This window comes from Anomaloglossus baeobatrachus, chromosome 5 (assembly GCF_048569485.1).
Source record: "Anomaloglossus baeobatrachus isolate aAnoBae1 chromosome 5, aAnoBae1.hap1, whole genome shotgun sequence".
NCBI classification, from domain to species: Eukaryota; Metazoa; Chordata; class Amphibia; order Anura; family Aromobatidae; genus Anomaloglossus; species Anomaloglossus baeobatrachus.
In genome coordinates, this window is record NC_134357.1 from 558,118,070 (window position 1) to 558,136,922 (window position 18,853).

Below are 18,853 nucleotides of genomic sequence, written 5' to 3' on the forward strand. Positions count from 1 at the left end.
GACGGAAAAGAGGGGGGAGAGGAGAGAGGGATAAGGGGGGCAGAGAAGAGGGGGAAGAGGGGAGGGGGAGAAGAGTGGGGGGGAGAGAAGAGAGTGGGGAAAGAAGAGGGGGGGGGCAGAGGTGCTCTGTCATTAACTGTCTCCACTCTGTGACTTGTGGTGCAGGTGAAAGAGTGCAGACAGTTGGTCCCATGCAGCAGGACAGGTGGCAGAGCACAGCGGTAACATGCCTGTCAGTGTCTTGCTGCGTCCTGCAGTGCTGCTGGGAGGAGCAGATGATCACACTGCCCGACACCGGCCGCTCTCCTGACATCGCAGCAGAGCGGGCGGGTGGAGAGTGTGATCAGATACTTACGTGCAGGGGGGAATTTCAGCTGAAGAATCCCCCCTGTACTGCACACTGGCGCCCCGTGCCTCACCATCTGCAGGACGCTCAGCCGGCTACACACTGACGTCCTCCGTCTCCTCCCCTCGATGCTGGGCTGTGCCGTGCGGTAGTCACCGCCCACAGCCCTGTCACTCAATCTGAGTGGTGCAAGCCTCCTCTGACGTACCCGACAAGTTTGAGAGCCCGGAATTGCCGGGACGTCAGAGGATACCGGCGGCCACAGTTCCAGGGGGTCATGTGACCGGCACTGAGTGTGCAGGATAGCGCCGCTCAGTGCCAGAAATAGACCGGGGTGTGTTGGTGTAGTACTTGTGACGTCCTGGCTTGTCCAGGGCGCCACAGTTACTTCAACACCCTTATTAACTCACTTGCCAACAATCCTTAATGACTCAGCGCGAATGACCTGTCTACCTATTTTAAAGAAAAAATTGACCATATACATCAGGAAATTTCCTCCCAGCCTCTCACTCCTAATAGCCTACATTCTCTTCCCTCCTACACATCATCTATCTCACTCTCACTCTTTGATCTGTTCACAGAAGAGGAAGTTACTAGGCTACTTGCATCGCCCTACTGCCTGCACCAGTGACCCTATTTCCTCACATTTTCTTCAGTCCCTCACCCCAGCTGTCACCACTCACCTAACTAAAATAGTCAACCTCTCTCTCTCATCTGGTGTCTTTCCTCCTTCAAATATGCCAGCATACACCCATTACTTATAAAAACATCCCTCAACCAGAACTGCGCTAAGTACAGACTAGTCTCTAATCTTTCCTTCATCTCCAAATTCCTGGAACACTTGGTCCACTACCGTCTAATCTGCTATCCGTCAGATAATTCTCTTCTCGACTCTCTACAATCCAGCTTCTGCTCAGTCAGTGTGCTATGAACTTTATCTGAAGACCCCGACCAAAATGTTTCATGATATTTTACAACAGGTGTTAAAGTTTGGCCGATGCCATCTAGTGGCCAAATGGGTACAGTGTCATATTGAATGTTAATGTAATGTAATGTGTGTCGATATGCCTTTAAGAGTATAATGTACAATGTATTTTAGGCCTCTTTTACACGTCCGTGAAAATCACGCACGTTTTTCACGGACGTAACAGAGGTGCGTTTTGCCTTGCGTGACCCGTGTTTATGGGCTACGTGTGTTCTCCGTGTGTTATCCGTGATAACACACGGAGAACGGGAACTTTCTGCTCACCTGTCCCTGGCGTTGCTGTCCGTGGTGCTGATCTTCGGTCTCCAGTCCTGCTGACTCCCCGCTGCTGCTGCTTCCGGCAGCAGTGAAGTGAATATGCAATGAGCATAATGAGCGGCGGTCGGCAGCAAGTGACAGCAGTGGCAGAGACTGCAGGGCTCGAGAAGGTGAGTAAAGCTTTGTTTTTTTTTCTCACAGACACATGTCTTCTCTCCGGTGCGTGTCACACGGAACACATCCGTGTGGTCCGTTTGCGTTCCGTGTGACACCCGTAATGCCGGAGAGAAAATGGACATGTCGCCGTGAGAAACACACGGACACACGTAAGTACGGAACGAACACACGTTCCATGTGCAAATACTTACGTGTGTCCAAAACCATAGGAAAACCTAGGTCTACGTGTGTACGTGTCTCCGGTACATGAGAAAACTGCCAAACACGTACCGGAGACACGTACGTGTGAAAGAGGCCTTATATAGAATCTGTTATTTGGTGTAAAGAGTAAGAATGTTTTAGATAAGGGATTAGTACCACGTAGGGACAAGTGAGTAGGAGTAGGGAAGTGGTAGCTAAGGTGTTAGTAATATTAGTGTGGTTCATAGATAGAAAAGATGCAGCAGAATTAGCCAGGTGCAGGCTAAGTACAAAGTGCTGGGGAAGTGCTATAGCCGGGTAACTCAGTGGCTTTTTCGCAGTAGGTACACTAGAGGTTATTGAAAGGTTTAGCCCCCTAGGAGGAGCTGGGGAACTAGGTTTCTGGGACAGAGACAAAGTAGAAGTAGAAGAAGATGGCTGCCTGAGGAGCAGGGTGTGCGTGATGCCGGGATTAGACCGGTCCCCCTATGAGCAGGTCTGTTGTCGGCGGCCTGCTGGGCAACAGGGGTTTCACGGGAACCACAGGGCACAAAACAGAGCAGAGCTGGGTCCGGCTAGGTAAGGCTGGGGCCACACGGGGATCTACTGCGATCCCCTCACATGACACTCGGCTCACGCTGGCAGTACAGCAGAGCCGAGTGTCATGCGAGTGTCCCTGCGACTAAGGTCCGTTCATGCAAGCGGACCTCAGCTGTGGGGGGCGGGCATACCGCGAGTGCAGTGCGATTTTTCTCTCGCCCCATTGACTTGAATGGAAGAAAAGAAGTCCAGCGCAGTCCTCAAAGTGTAAATTAAAAACAATCGACGTTTATTTCATGTAATTCCAATAAAAAATTATAGTGTACAAAATGGTCAGCAAGGAATATAGATGCTTACAGGGACCCCATCGAACTATGCGTTTCGAGACATAGTCTTAGTCATGTTCATGACTAAGACTGTGTGTCGAAACGCGTAGTTCGATGGGGTCCCTGTAAGCATCTATATTCCTTGCTGACCGTTTTGTACACTACAATTTTTTATTGGAATTACATGAAATAAACGTCGATTGTTTTTAATTTACACTTTGAGGACTGCGCTGGACTTCTTTTCTTCTATTGTGAATTTGGCAGCCAAGCCTTCCGTGCGCTGAGTCCAGACAAACAGCGGTGAACAGCAAATCGGTGAGCTGAACTTTTTTCTTTTTTTCATTGACTTGAATGGGTGCGAGAGAAGCAATGATCGCATTACACTCGCAGCATGCTGCGATTGTTTTCTCTGCCCAATTAGGGCTGAGAAAATAATTGCTCACGTGCGCTGACACACAGGCTAATATTGGTCCGAGTGGAATGCGATTTTATCGCACTCCACTTGCACCGTTTTTCTCTCCATGTGGCTTAGGTCTAACGGGCAGGGTTGGACCAGTCTGCTGGGAGAAAACGTAGCCAAGAGAAGTGACAGTATCAGAGACAGTCAGAAGAAGTGCAAATGGGCACAGAAAAGGAAAGGAACAGATTAAGGAAGAGATAAGGAGGAAGACTTGACTGCATCTTTTATGAGAAACTGACAAAAGAACAGTAAAGTTGGGTTCTAGAAAAGAGAATCAGTTTGTGTCGTCTCCTTGATTGAAGCAGAACTCAACCAAACAGAAGGAAACAAAGGTACCCCAGCAGCAAGTAAGTGGACGAAGCTGAAATGTTCACGGACCCTACGATCTGTCTGTAGCAGGGCCAAGCGTGTTGCACGACACACTGACCACAACTACAGTGCGCCCTTTCGCCCCTGTTTACACTTACACGCTTATGAAATTGCTCTTACTGAAGTCTCTAATGATCTACTATGAGCTAAATCTAATGGTCTCTACTACTTGCTGATTCTCCTGGATCTTTCAATGTCTCTGCTGCATCTGACTCTTTGACCACTTCTTCACTATATCTTTTGCCGGCTCCTCTTCCTCCCCTCTTCCCCTTACTGTCGGGGTTCCAGAGGGCTCAGTCCTAGGTCTCCTCCTCTTCTCTCTATACGCTGCCCCAATAGGACACATCAGTAGTTTTGGTTTCCAGTACCATCTGTATGCTGATGACACCACTGCTTTATTCTGTTGTGAGTATATTAAATTGTGGAGGATATTTAGTCCTCTTTTTGTTGCTTTTCTATATATATTGATTAGTGTAGGGACCTACAAGTATGAGGAACCGTGACGTGGTTTGTAGGCTACCGTTTTTTTGGCCATAATATCAACTAATACCTCAGATATTTTGTATATATTTTTCTGCACATAAAATTTTATACATGGTGCAGCCAGGCCTCTTTATGTTTGGTACTTGCATATTGGAGTCCCTGTCCCTATATGGTGCACATAAGTACTGGGCAACCTGCCTGGTCGAATAGTATGGGCATGTAATAGGCTGCTGACTAGGATACTATGCACCTGTAAGTGTGAACAGCGCCCTATGCAAGCCACTAGTGTGCAATTTTATCATCTAGTGATCACCCCCTCCATGTTTGGGAGTTGTGTGAGTGATTTGCTCCTCTTGCACCTGTGATACCTCCATATATTGGGGGTCTGGTTGCATCCTGGTAGTGCACTAGTTTTTTGGCCTGAGCAGTTCACCACTGCTTTATTCTGCTGTGAGTATATTAGACCTATCACTAGCACAGAGTAAGGGGGAATGAGAGTATTTAAAGACATAAAGGGTAAGTACTGATGATTAACAGCTGAAAAGTGAAGAAATCCACAGGGTCCTAAAGAGAAATGGATAAACCTCAAGTGGGGAAAAAGGGAAAGTCAGAAAGCAACTTGTATAGCCAAATGCTGTGACCTTCTACAGCCGGAAACTACAGGACTGTCTGTCAAGTGTGACACACCCGTGACAGTTTACATGGAAGAGGGGTTCCGGTTTGTGACCTTAGATGTAGAAATCCCCTATGCCTTATCAGGATAGCTTAGATGATGTAAGAACCTTCCTCTCTATGACTAACTTGGACAATTCCCTGATTAAATTTCTCATGTCTCTGCTTGAGTTCGCACATACTCATAATTTCTTTACCTTTTAAAGAAATGTTCTATTTGCAGGTACAGGGCACCACTATTGGGTCAGCTTTTGCACCCTGAAACGCAAATATTTTTTTAGGATTATGGGAGAGGAATATACTGTATATTTTACTCAATCCCTCTGAGCTTTATAGACAACATTTTTGTCATACGGCATGGTGCAGATGAAGAAACCTTCATTAATTCTCTTAATGATAGTAGGTTGAATATTAAACTTTCATGCAGTATAGTCAAACCAGTATTGACTTTTTGGATACCTGTATCTACAAAGGTAAAGATGATTTTCTTTCAACCGAAGTCTTCAGAAAAGAGACTGCAGTGAATTCATTACTACATGAATCATCATCTCACCCTTGGCCTTTAATTAATGGTATTCCGATAGGTCAGTTTTTGAGGGCAATGAAAATGTGCTCCACTAACCACTCCTTTTTTCATCACGTTGGTAATTTGACAACACAGTTTGAAGACTGGTTATTCCAAACTAAGTATGAAACGTGGCCTTCAAAGACCTATACAGTCTAATCATAATTACTATTATTATAGCGCTATTTATTCCATGGCGCTTTACTAGTGAGAAAGAGTATACATAAAAGCAAGTACAATAATCATGAATAGTGATGGGCGTACCCGAACAGTAAAGTTCAGGGTTCGTAACGAACACATGGTGTTCGTGCACACGATCCTGAACACGAGCTCGTGTTACAGTATGGGTCCAGGGACTGTAAAAAAAAAAAGAAGAACATTATTAAAAAAACATTATGATTATACTTATACCGTGTTTTTCCAAAAATAAGACACTGTCTCATATTTTTTTTGCTCCCCAAAAAAGCACTAGGGCTTATTTTTGGAGGAGGTCTTATTCTTGGAGAAACACGGTTGGGGGTAAGTTTACCCCCCCAAAAAGCAGGCCCCCCCCCACTTCCCAGGAGACTCATACTCACCAGACCAGGACGTCTGCGTGGTTCCAAGGTCCTCCTGTGATCTCCGGTCGGTGCTGCATGCCGTTCTCCCCTGCTGCTAGCTGACACACACAGCAGATCGCAGGCACACACAGCAGATCACTCACACACACACACACACACAGCAGATCGCAGATATAAACAGCAGATCACACACAGCAGATCGCAGGCACACACAGACGATCACAGATACACAGACGATCACAGATACACAGACGATCACAGATACACAGACGATCACAGATACACAGACGATCACAGATACACAGACGATCACAGATACACAGACGATCACAGATACACAGACGATCACAGATACACAGACGATCACAGATACACAGACGATCACAGATACACAGACGATCACAGATACACAGACGATCACAGATACACAGACGATCACAGATACACAGACGATCACAGATACACGCATCCGATCGCAGGTACACACACACAGCAGATCGCAGATATACACAGCAGATCACACACAGCAGATCGCAGGAACACACAGCCATCACAGATACACACAGCCATCACAGATACACACAGCCGATCGCAGACACACACAGCCGATTGCAGGCACACACAGCCGATCACAGATACACACATCCGATCGCAGGCACACACAGCCGATCAGATACATACATCCGATCGTAGGCACACACAGTCGATCACAGATACACACATCCGATCGCAGATACACACATCCAATCACAGGCACACACAGCTGATCACAGATACACACATCTGATCAGACACACACAGCTGAACGCAGACACACACAGCCGATCGCAGAAAAACAGCCGATTGCAGACACACACAGCAGATCACACACACACACAGATCACATCACATCACATCCAGCACTTACGGCAGCAGGGAATGAGGCAAGTCACGTGTCCGGCCGCAGGTCCTGTTCGTTGCGCTCCACTGCACTGCCTCTCGGGATTCTCCCGGCGAGAAGAGATCGGTGCCGCTGGATGAGGTGAGTGTATATGCGATCCGATGTGTGTGCGATCCGATGTTTGTGTGTGTGATTTGATGTTTGCGTGTGATCCGATGTTTGTGTGTGCGATCTACTTATGGGTGCGATGTGACTGTGTGTGCGATCCGATGTTTGTGTGTGAAATCTGGTGTGTGTGTGAGAGAGAGCTGATGTGTGCGGGTGTGTGATCACTGCAGGTCCTGCCGCTTAGTGTCGGGTGAGTGTAATTGCCGGGTGCCGCTGTGTATAATGAAGTGTCCTGCAGTATCTGTATCTTTTTTAGCTGCACGGACACTTCATTATTGATCCGCGACTAGGGTTTATTTTCGGGGGAGGGCTTATATTTAACCTTTCTCTGAAAATGCTGAAAATCCCTGCTAGGGCTTATTTTTGGGGGAGGTCTTATTTTTGGAAAAACACGGTAGGTCCCGTGACGTGTCCAACAGACTCTGTCTACCGGCCGCTTCTGCTTCCACGTCTGATCATTGCTGTGCCCCCATGTAACCACTACTAACTAAAGGACCTTCCATGACGTCATAGCTATGTGACCAGTCTGGTGTGAATGTTGTACAGACATTCGCTTACAGACTGGTCACATGGCTATGACATCATGGAAAGTCTTATTAACTTCCGGGGGTATTCATTGCTCTACTCATTACTTGGCAGCTGTTTTTGGCCATGTTCGCGGTGACTTCAGACTTGACCCGAGTCCATGGCACATGGACTCGATTGAACTTTGACTGTCACTGTGCGAGTCTCACATCGCATCACCCGTCACAGCGCACACTCTCCGGATAGGAGTGGGTTGGCTGCATGTATTTCCATGCAGCTGAGGCGCTAATGTCAGGAGAGTGTCAGGCCATGTGGGGTGATGCAACGCGAGATTGTACGAGTCATACGCTAGTGGAATTATACCCTCAGTGTCAGCCTGCTTCTCTCTCTGTAGAGAAGCTTGTCTTTACAGAGCGATGAAGCAGATCCGACAACGCTCTCCCTGCTTTTCGCTCTGTATGTCTTTACAGAGCGATGAAGCAGAGCTGACATTGCGCTACCTGTGAACTACATCGGACTAAGGATTTTTTTTACAATAAAGGAGTCTCTAAATGTTTTGTTTTATTTCTAATAAAAAAAATGTTTTATGTGTTGTTTTTTTAAACTGTTTACTAGAAATTTATGGTGGTGGTCATGTCCAATTTGGCGTGACAACACGAATTTCGGGCTTAGTACCAGCTGAGAATACAAAGCTGATATTAACTCCTTTATTACCCAGCGTGCCACCGCCATCAGGACCGCTGGACAAGCCGTGTAAAGCGCCTGGAAATGGCGCTAAGAAACAATGCGCCATTTCCAGGGGCAGCTGTGGTTTTTAGCGTGGGTGGCCCAGAATGCATGGGTCTTACCACGCTAAGAATCCCAGCCTCCAGTTGCCTGGCTTTACTTGACTGGCGATCAAAATACGGTGGGAGCTCACGCATTTTTTTTTTTTTTAAATTAAAAAAAAAAAAAGTGGGCTTCCCTGTATTTTGATTGCAAGCCAAGGTAAAGCCAGGCAGATGGGTGTGGCAGCCCATAGCCGTTGGATTTAACTGAGCTGAGAATCAAAAATACTGCAGAGTGCTATGTCATTTTTTTTAATTATTTATTTATTTTTACACTACTATATGTGTGAGGGACCCAACAGCCAATCACAGACGCTGTCACACAGAATGGGTGTCTGTGATTGGCTGTTGGAGTAACCTGGAATCTGCCCATACATTCTAGATGCTAGAATGTATGGGCTGGTTTCAGGTTACTCCAGCATTCAATCACAGATGCCCACTCTGTGATAGCATCTGTGATTGTGTTGTTGTTTTATTTTACTGTTAAAATAACAGACAGAGAAAAAAATATTTTAGTAGAAATAAAACAGAAGATATTTAGGACTCCATCTTTATTACTCAAAAGAACCCTCTCCGACATAGTCCAAAGGCGGGCGAGCATCTTCAGCTCTGCTACATCTGACTTACAGGAACTTACATGACATCATAGCCATGTGACCAGTCTAGTATGAAGGTTGTTACCTCGTGGGTTACAGGAACTTGTCAGAAGAGGTGGGTCTTCAGGTTCCTTTTGAAGGTTTCTACTGTAGGCGAGAGTCTGATATGTTGTGGTAGAGAGTTTCAGAGTATTGGGGAGGCATGAGAGAAATTTTATATCCGATTGTGGGAAGAGGAGATAAGAAGGGAGGAGAGATTTCTTGAGCAGCAGAGGTTGTGCGCAGGTCACTGGAGTCTCTGGGGAAATTATCTCCTTAAATCCAAGAGAAAACCTACATCTGACTCATAGGTGAGATTCATCTCCGCATTTCATAAATTGAATGATATGAGCAATGCCCTCCAATAATGTTGCCCAATGCTTAGACTGGACCAAACACTGTCCAATAGCATCACAGACCATCTATCTTTAACAATATTTTAAAAGATCACGCAATCTCAGGGACATACTTGTCCACAGTTGTTATGCAGGTCTTAAAATAAAAAATGCTTTTGGATCTAAGGGCAAAGTGTGTGGGGGGGGATTCGTTCCCATGCCAGTGTTGTTTGCCTATCCAAATATGCCCCAATGTCAAAATATTGGTCTAGCAATGGTCTCAAGGAATTTCTGATTACACAACACATAACATGCAACATGATTGGTGGAGATGTGACAAACACCAGAGTCCGCTCCTGCGACTTCTGCTTCGATCACCAGACGCCGTAGTATTCCATGTGGTCATGGTGTCATACTCACTGTGCTTCTGACCTCAGGATCCCCTAATGAGTCATAATTCGACAAAACACGTCGGGAAGGAATGACGTGAGTGGTGACTGACAACTGGGAACCTGAGGTAATGTTCCCCCTGTGAACTATCCCATCATTGGTACTGGTCTCAGGACATCAATTGCTGAGACAGTTCCTTTATTTCTCTGTCACATTTAATGTTGTTTTTGCAGTCTGCTGTATACTTGGAGTTATTTATACAGCCTAGATGTGATTGGTGGATCTTGTGACAGTTATTTATGTCTGTTGTGAACACATGCGTCACAGACCACCGCGGTACCTGTTCACACAAGTTTTTCTTTTTGTGTGTTGTATGTCATTGGGTACTCAATCTTAACTGTGGTATTAAAAGTCAAGTTTTAATTATTTTTCTACCCATGCTGTACATTCAACCATTACTCCCCAGCAGCACACCCGCTGTCTTGGGGTTATATTTGACTCGGATCTCTCCGTCACTCCCCACATTCGATCACTTGCTCGCTCATGTCACCTCCACCTCAAAAACATCTCCAGAATTCAACTTTTTCTTACCGTTGGTTCCGCAAAAACTCTTACTATCACTCTTATTCATTCTTTCATGGACTATAGATTGCAACTCTCTACTAATCAGTTTGCCTATTACTAAACTCTCCCTCTCCAATCCATCCTGAATGCCACAGCCAGGATCATATTCCTCTCCAACTGCTAGATTGATGCCTCCTCATTGTACCAGTCATAGCACTTGTTACCCATCCACTACAGAGTACAATATAAACTTATCATTCTCACCCACAAAGCGGTCCACAGTTTTGCACCCTCATCTGTCTATCACCCTACCCGTGCCCTCCATTCTGCTAATGACCAAAGACTGACATCCTCTATAATCCGAAACCTTCCACTCCCATCTCCAAGATTTCTTGCGAACTGCGCCAATTCTCTGGAACGCACTACCAAGAACAATTCGATTAATTCCCAACATTAACACTTAATAGGGCCCTACAAACGCATTTTTTTAGACTGGCCTATTGCCTCACCTCAGAAACTTTTCTGTAGCCAACAAGAATCATTAATTTTATATGTCATATCCTCTCAATAAGCCGCCACCATTATATCTGAGGACCCTAACTTTTTTATTTTTGTAGACAGTTGTATGAGGGCTTATTTTCTCCAGGGCAAGCTGAAGTTTTCAATGGTGCCATTTTGGGGCACATACTACTTTTGATCTCTTTTTGTTTATTTTTTTGTGTAAGGGGGGTAAACAAAATATACTGTAAAAACAAAGTATTGCATTTTCCATGTGGGCTAAATTGAGATATAACTGTATAGTACAGTATTATACAATTATAGTGATGCCTAATTTATACATTTTCTTCTGTTTTAGAACTTATGCACAAAAAAAAAATCCTGCATCATATTCAACGAGCCATATTTTTTTTTATTTTTCTAAATGTAGAACTGAAGGAGGACTTCTTTTTTTATATAATATAAACCCCAATTTTTATTGATACCATTTTTCAGTGGGTAACAATTTTTTTATTTAAATTTTATGTGAGAAGAAGTGCCCCAAAAATGACAATTCTGCTGTACTTTTTTTCCTTCTTTGTGGACTTCACTGCGCAGGAAGAAAAATCACATTTGTTTTGTACTGATTGTTACGGGTGCTGTGATACCCGATATGTATCTTTTTTTAGACTTTTTTTATTAGAATAAATTACTTTTTTCTTCTGAAAAAAAAATATATATATACACCGTATGTTTTTTTTTTTTTTTAACAAAAAGTTTTGTTTTACAATATTTATTGGTCCCACATGGCTGGCGCTTGTAACAGCCAATTGATGGAGGTACAAGGCGGCAGACCCCCACAAATCATCTGATATTGATTACCTATCCTGTAGATAGGTCATCATTTTTTTTCCTGGACCCCTTTATGCTTTACCCATATCTGACTACTTATTTGACTTTTCGTTGATTTTCTCCATTGTATGTTTTCTTGTACAATTTGCAAATGCAATATATGCCCTTGTCTCTGTGTGAGTTTTTTTGATTTATGATTTTTAATAAAACATTTCTCATCTTCTAGGTATGAGAATAACGTCTCCCCTGTGAGTGCTTTCATGTTGGAGAAAATGTGATTTGACAGTAAAATATTTCCCACATTCTGAACAAGAAAATTGCTTCTCCCCTGTGTGAATTCTCCTATGTCTTACAAGAACTGATTTATCTGTAAAACATTTCCCACATTCTGCACAGGAAAATGGCTTCTCCCCTGTGTGAATTCTTTGATGTTGCTGAAGATGTGATTTCAGGGTAAAACATTTTCTGCATTCTGAACATGAAAATGGCTTCTCCCCTGTGTGAATTCTTCTATGTCTCATAAAATCTGATTTGTCTTTAAAACATTTCCCACATTCTGCACAGGAAAATGGCTTTTCGCCTGTGTGAGTTCTTTGATGTTGAAGAAGATGTGATTTGAAGGTAAAACATTTCCCACATTCTGAACATGAAAATGGTTTCTCCCCAGTGTGTATTCTTCTATGTCTCACAAGATCTGATTTATCTGTAAAACATTTCCCACATTCTGGACAGGAAAATGGCTTTTCACCTGTGTGAGTTCTTTGATGTATAAGAAGATGTGATTTGAAGATAAAACCTTTTCCACATTCTGAACATGAATATGTCTTTTCCCCTGTGTGAGTTTTCTGATGCGTAACAAGATTTGATTTACCTGCAAAACATTTCCCACATTCTGAACATGAAAATGGCTTCTCCCCTGTATGAATTCTTTGATGTCTAGTAAGATTTGATTTATCTGCAAAACAATACCCACATTCTGAACATGGAAATGGCTTGTCGCCTGTGTGAGTTCTGAGGTGTCGGACGAGATTTGTTTTCTGATTAAAACATTTCCCACAGTCTAAACATGGAAAGAACATCTCACCTGTATGACTTCTTTGATGTAAAATAAGATTTGATCTACTTGCAAAACATTTTCCACATTCTGAACATGAATGTGTTTTTTCCGCTGCGTGAGTTTTTTCATGTTTAACAAGCTCCGATTTCTGAAGAAAACATTTCCCACATTCTGAACAAAAAAATGTTTTCTCCTCTGTGTGAATGTCTTTATGTGTGACAAAAGACATTTTGGGGGAAAACGTTTTTCCATATTCCAAACATGAAAATGGCTTCTCTGCTGTAAGAGTACTTAGATTTTTAATGCCCCTTTTGTGACTTTTATTTTTCTTAACAGTCTGTGATGAATCAGAAGATAGGACCTGTTTCATAAGATCAGATGATATATCTTCGCGGTCAACAAACGATGGTGAATCTAGGATAATGGAATTCACTTCAAATGTGTCCTCTTTAATCTCAAGGTCATCTGATTTAAAAACTGAAGTTGTCAGTTGTCCTCCCAATATCTTGCCACAGTCATCTGCGAAGAGAAAAAACAAACATTTTCTGGATAAAATATCCTTAGGAATTTTAATTTTATGACATTTTTATATGAAATGTCCACAGAAATGGAACATAATTTTTGCCCAGCGTCTCACATTTACTGCATCTGCATCCTCCAGGTGAGATGCCGGTGAAGACAATGATGGAACAAAGAGTCATCACCACTTGATTGTAATATGGCCAGAATACACCACCGATAATGCAGGCAGAGACTGAAAATAATCTGTGACTTCTCTGCATTTAGTGGTCACTACTTACCTGGGCGGTTATCTGTAGGAATCTCCTCTTTACTCCGCTCATCACCCCTCACATATGTCTCTGTAGTATTAATATGGGTCAGATCTTCCCCCTGAAACAAATATTGTAAAAGTCATAGACAGATGGAGGAGAGGTGCTCGGTGCCAGATTACATCTGAAGGGGGAAACCAATCACTATATGCATCTGGGTGTGTACACAAACTTGCCATGCCTGAGGAAGAGACCTGAGATATCTTGAAAGCTTGCTTTATAACATAATCATATTTTATTTTAGTTAGCCATTAAAAGGTATCAAAACTACAAAATTTGAATTTTGTTTCTCTCACTGAGAGCAATCAATCATTTTTCAACTGGCTAACATGATATCAAAACCTTTTTCTTTTAACTACACAAACTTATTCACATGTACACACAGACAGATGGAGAAGTCCCATCTATGATCAGCTCTAAGGGTATGTGCGCACTAGGCGTTTTTTTCACGCTGCGTTTTTATGTGCATTTTTGTCTCAAAAAACGCACCCGCGGCTAAAAAAAACGCGGCAAAAACGCATGCGTTTTTGCCGCGATTTGGTGCGTTTTTTGCTGCGTTTTTGCTCACTGCGTTTTTAATCAGTGCACAATGCCATTAAAGATTGTTGATGAAAAAAAAAAAAAAAAGGTCTGATGTCATTTCCTTCTTCAAAATGTTCATTGTATGCAGGAGAGCAGACAGCTGCAGAACTAGTGTATGCAGGAGAGCAGACAGCAGCTGCAGAACTACAAGGCTCAGCATCCTCCATTCACTAGTGTATGCAGTTTTTTGCCCAAAAAGAAAAAAAAAATGACATGGGCTTCGCCATATTTTTGTATGCTAGCCGGGTACAGCAGGCAGGTACGGGCTGCCCCCAACCCCCAGCTGCCTATTTGTACCCGGCTGGGAACCAAAAATATAGAGAAGCCCTTTTTTTTTAATTATTTCATGAATTTCATGAAATAATTAAAAAAAAAAAAAATGACGTGGGCTTCGCCTAATTTTTGAGTCCAGCCGGGTACAACTAGGCAGCTGGGGATTGGAATCCACAGTGCAGGGTGCCCAGGATCTCTGGGCACCCCCACTGCGAATTGCAGTCCGCAGCCACCCCAGAAAATGGCGCTTTCATAGAAGCGCCATCTTCTGGCGCTGTATCCAACTCTTCCAGCTGCCCTGATGCCGGGTGGCTAGCCGGGTAATAATGGAGTTAGGGCTAGCTGTATATTATCAGCTAGCCCTAAGCCCGAAATTCATGGTGTCACGCCAATATTAGACATGGCCACCATGAATTTCTAGTAATGATAAAAAAAAAAAAAAAACACACAGAAAATTTTTTTTATTAGAAATAAAACACAACACAATTAGTGACTCCATCTTTATTAAAATAAAGAACCCCCCTCCGCAGTAATCCTGGGTCAGGGTCCCGCGCCGTCCAATCTGGATCCAATATCATCTGATCGGTTTGCTGGAAGGCAAAGCGATCAGATGATGTGTCAGGATCAAGTGCCTGAATCACATCACACATCAGCTGATTGTATAAAAGCCGGTTATACAATCAGCTGATGCATCAGTAGAAAAAAAAAATAATACTCACTTATGTGCTGTGCTGATGACCGGCAGCTCTTGCAGCGATCGGATGAGAGTCTGATCCCGTCCCATCGCTGCGGGAGCTGCCGGTAATCAGCTGATGAAGTCCCCTGACGGCAGGATCAGCTGATAGCCGGCCGGGCGACACCGCGAGAATTACGATCAGCTGATGCGTCAGGTGACTGCATCAGGTGATCCACCGCCAGGTCCTGCAAGCAAGGTCCTGCCCCGGGGAGACTGCACACAGCCAGAGCGGCGGGACCGGGACAGGAGCGGGCATGGCACCGGGACCCTGCAGACAGGTGAGTATATATGACATTTTTTTTTTTCTACTGTTCACTTTGGTTTTCGCCGCTGCCTCCACCTCCCGCCCAGACATGGCGCCGCACGGAGCTGACATGGCACAGGACAGGAGGTGGACGCAGCGGTGACGGTACCGGGAGGATTCATGCTTCTGTGTTTACCAACAGAAGGAATCCTCTTCCTGTACACGTCACTGTAGTACCCACCCCTTGCGTTTATAGCTGCGTTTTTAGTCATAGAAACGCAGCTATATTTGCAATGTGCCTTTTTCATTGCGTTTTTGAACATCTCATTGAACTCAATGGGTGAAAAACGCAGAAATAATTGACATGCTGCGTTTTTGTGGTCACCACAAAAACGCAGCTAAAAAAAAACGCTGTGTGCAGACAGCACTTCTGAAAACCCATTGACATTGCTGGGGAAGCAATGTCACTGCGTTTTCAGCACAAAAACGCGGTAAAAAACGCCGCTAAAAACGCGGCAAAAACGCCTAGTGCGCACAAGGCCTAATCCTGCCATCTCCACCGCTCTCATTACACAAGTATAAAACATATAATACTGGAGGATAAAACAAGACTGAGCACAAAACCTTCACAGCCGTCTACACATCATAGGGAGATTTCATGGCACCTTCTCTCCATCTACCTGATGATCCTGAGGAACATCGGGATCTTCTTGTTTACAGTCCTGTGGGAGAAGAGGATGGGGACATCTCTCTGGTGTTGTCCTCTTACTGGATAGAACTGGAGGAGACACATACAGGGACTGAATTCATTCCTTACATACAGATAATTATAGGCCGTGTGTATTTAGTCCTGTCTATTACCTGGTGATGTGAGGGGCTGGGGAACCTCCATCATGATGTCCTTGTACAGATCTTTGTGTCCTTCTAAATACTCCCACTCCTCCATGGAGAAATAGACGGTGACGTCCTGACACCTTATAGGAACCTGACACATACAATGATACCGTCACACCCGATCCCTTCATAGCATTACTGTATAATGTCCCAGCATTCCCAGTAGTGTCACCTCTCTAGTCAGCAGCTCAATCATCTTGTAGGTGAGTTCTAGGATCTTCTGGTCATTGATGTCCTCATGTATCGGGGGGTGAGGTGGAGGCCCCATGATTGGGCTGAGAAGTCTTCTCCATCCCTCAGACACAGGGGCCTGACAGTGCTCACTAGAGGTCTTCTTCACTACTGTGTAATCCTGGTTATGGAGAGACACAGTAAGAAATCTCACTACAGACATTTCCAGAGTCCTCACCTCTCCAGTTCTGTCCATCTGTTATTCCCATAGATAAGAATGATGTAATGTGATGTCATCAGAATCTCTCACCTCTCCAGTAAGCCGGAAGAGGATCTCTGGGGTGAGGTGCAATATCCTTTCCGCCATCTTTTCCTTGTCCCTATCCATCCTTGATGGGTCGGTTGGGAAATTCTCTGATATAAAATATCTTTACTAAGAAGATCCAATATTGGAGGAAGCTAGATAGGAAGAAGATGAAAAAAAAGTAAAAGAATAAAGAATCCCATGTATTAATACAATGGACTAGTTATTCTAGTCTAAGGGGTACTTTGCACGTTGCGACATCGCTACTGCGATATCGTCGTGGTCAAATCGAAAGTGACGCACATCCGGCGCCGGTAATGACGTCGCATCGTGTAAAACCTTGATGTGCTGATAAACGATCGCAGAAGCGTCGAAAATCGGTGATCTGTGTAGCGTCGGTCATTTTCATAATGTCGCGCCAATAGGAGATACGATGTTGTTCCTCGTTCCTGCGGCAGCACACATCGCTGTGTGTGAAGCCGCAGGAGCGAGGAACATCTCCTTACCTGCCTCCACCGGCTATGCGGAAGGAAGAAGGTGGGCGGGATGTTTACGTCCCGCTCATCTCCGCCCATCTCCACCCCTCCGCTTCTATTGGCCGCCTGCCGTGTGACGCCGCACGACCCGCCCCCTTAGGAAGGAGGCGGGTCGCCGGCCAGAGCGACGTCGCAGAGCCGTTAAGTGCATGTGAAGCTGCTGTAGCGATAATGTTCGCTACAGCAGCTATCACAAGATATCGCATGTGCGACGGGGGCGGGTACTATTGCGCTCGGCATCGCTATCATCAGCTAGCGATGTCGCAGCGTGCAAAGTACCCCTAAGGCCCCTTTCACACGTCAGTGATTCTGGTACGTTTGTGCTTTTTTTTAAACGTACCAGAATCACGGACATACGCAGACCCATTATAATGAATGGGTCTGCTCACACGTCAGTGATTTGTCACTGCACGTGTCTCCGTGCAGCGTACCCGCGTGTGCGTGATTGCTGCACGGAGACATGTCCATTTTTTTCTGGCATCACTGCTGTTCCACGGACCACGCAGTGGTGTGGTCCGTGAAACACGTGCCAGAAAAAAACGTACTTTTAAAATAAAAAACATTTTAACTCACCCGGCGTCCAGCAATGTCCTCTGCAGTCCGTGCAGCTTGCTCCTTCTGTGCCGGCTGATTACTGTCGCGCATATTCATTATGCGCGACACAGCCGGCCCGGAAGCAGCTGCTGCAGGGGTCACCGCCGGCCGGATGCTGCGTCGCGGGAGCGATCAGCACCATGGACAGCGGGAGCGGGCGCAGGTGAGTGAATCTCTAAGTGCAATCACGGGCCACGGAGAACGGAGCCCGGATTGCACTTAGACAACCCACGTGTGCCGTGATTTTCGGCACACGCAGGGACATGTGCGTGTTTTACACGCCAGTGAAAAACGTCACTGTTTTTCACTGACGTGTGAAACGGGCCTAAGGAACGGAGACAGACAGCTGAGTAGAATACTCATCTGTTCCAGTAAACCCCCATACAATGTGTAAGGGTAAATGTATATAAAAGCCTGACTGCCCTTAATATAACTTCTACAGAGAAATTTTCAAAAAACACTCTGCTTAGCAGGTCTCGGAGGAATCTGAATTTCACTCTCGAATACCTACACAAAAATCTAGACTTAATACAGGGTGCTCTGCATTATGTCCATGGAGTGTTTGTTTTCCGGCAGAGCGTGCTGCCTAAGGACACTCAATAAACAAAAGCAGAAAGGGCAGCCACAAATCAAAGTCATAACTGAAGAACAAGATAAGGAGATAGTTGAGATCAGAACCAGGAGAACTGAGTCAAATGTAGAATCAACAGGAAACTGTCACGCTGAAGTTACTGAAGCCACAGGTAATATAGCTTCAGAGTACAGTTTAGCAAGCAACCACTAGGGGTCAGCAGAGAAGTCAGTAATCCGAGTCAGCAGCAAGAGGTCTAAATGTACCGTCACACATAACGAGATCGCTAGTGAGATCGCTGCTGAGTCACGGTTTCTGTGACGCAGTAGCGATCCCTTTAGCGATCTTGTTATGTGTGACATCTACCAGCGATCAGGCCCCTGCTGTGAGATCGCTGGTCGTTGCAGAATGGTCCAGGCCATTTTCTTCAAAGGCAATGTCCTGCTGGGCAGGACACATCGCTGTGTTTGACACTGTGTGACAGGGT

The 18,853-nt window shown here is 44.8% G+C and overlaps 2 protein-coding genes across 2 annotated transcripts in view; both read right to left on the minus strand.

Annotated features, from left to right (window-relative positions):
* LOC142312344 (uncharacterized) overlaps positions 1 to 18,853 on the minus strand; it is a 122,728-nt gene that overhangs the window by 34,319 nt on the left and 69,556 nt on the right. Inside the window, exon 5 of the mRNA XM_075351281.1 lies at positions 11,867 to 12,816. Within this exon, the coding sequence (XP_075207396.1) occupies positions 11,867 to 12,816 (950 nt within the window). The remainder of the gene's footprint in view (positions 1 to 11,866; positions 12,817 to 18,853) is intronic.
* LOC142310572 (oocyte zinc finger protein XlCOF29-like) overlaps positions 13,118 to 18,853 on the minus strand; it is a 33,423-nt gene continuing 27,687 nt past the window's right edge. Inside the window, exons 3-5 of the mRNA XM_075348091.1 lie at positions 16,672 to 16,820; positions 16,363 to 16,542; positions 13,118 to 13,150 (exon numbers count right to left, since the gene is read on the minus strand). Of these exons, the coding sequence (XP_075204206.1) occupies positions 13,118 to 13,150; positions 16,363 to 16,542; positions 16,672 to 16,749 (291 nt within the window). The 5' untranslated portion in view covers positions 16,750 to 16,820. The remainder of the gene's footprint in view (positions 13,151 to 16,362; positions 16,543 to 16,671; positions 16,821 to 18,853) is intronic.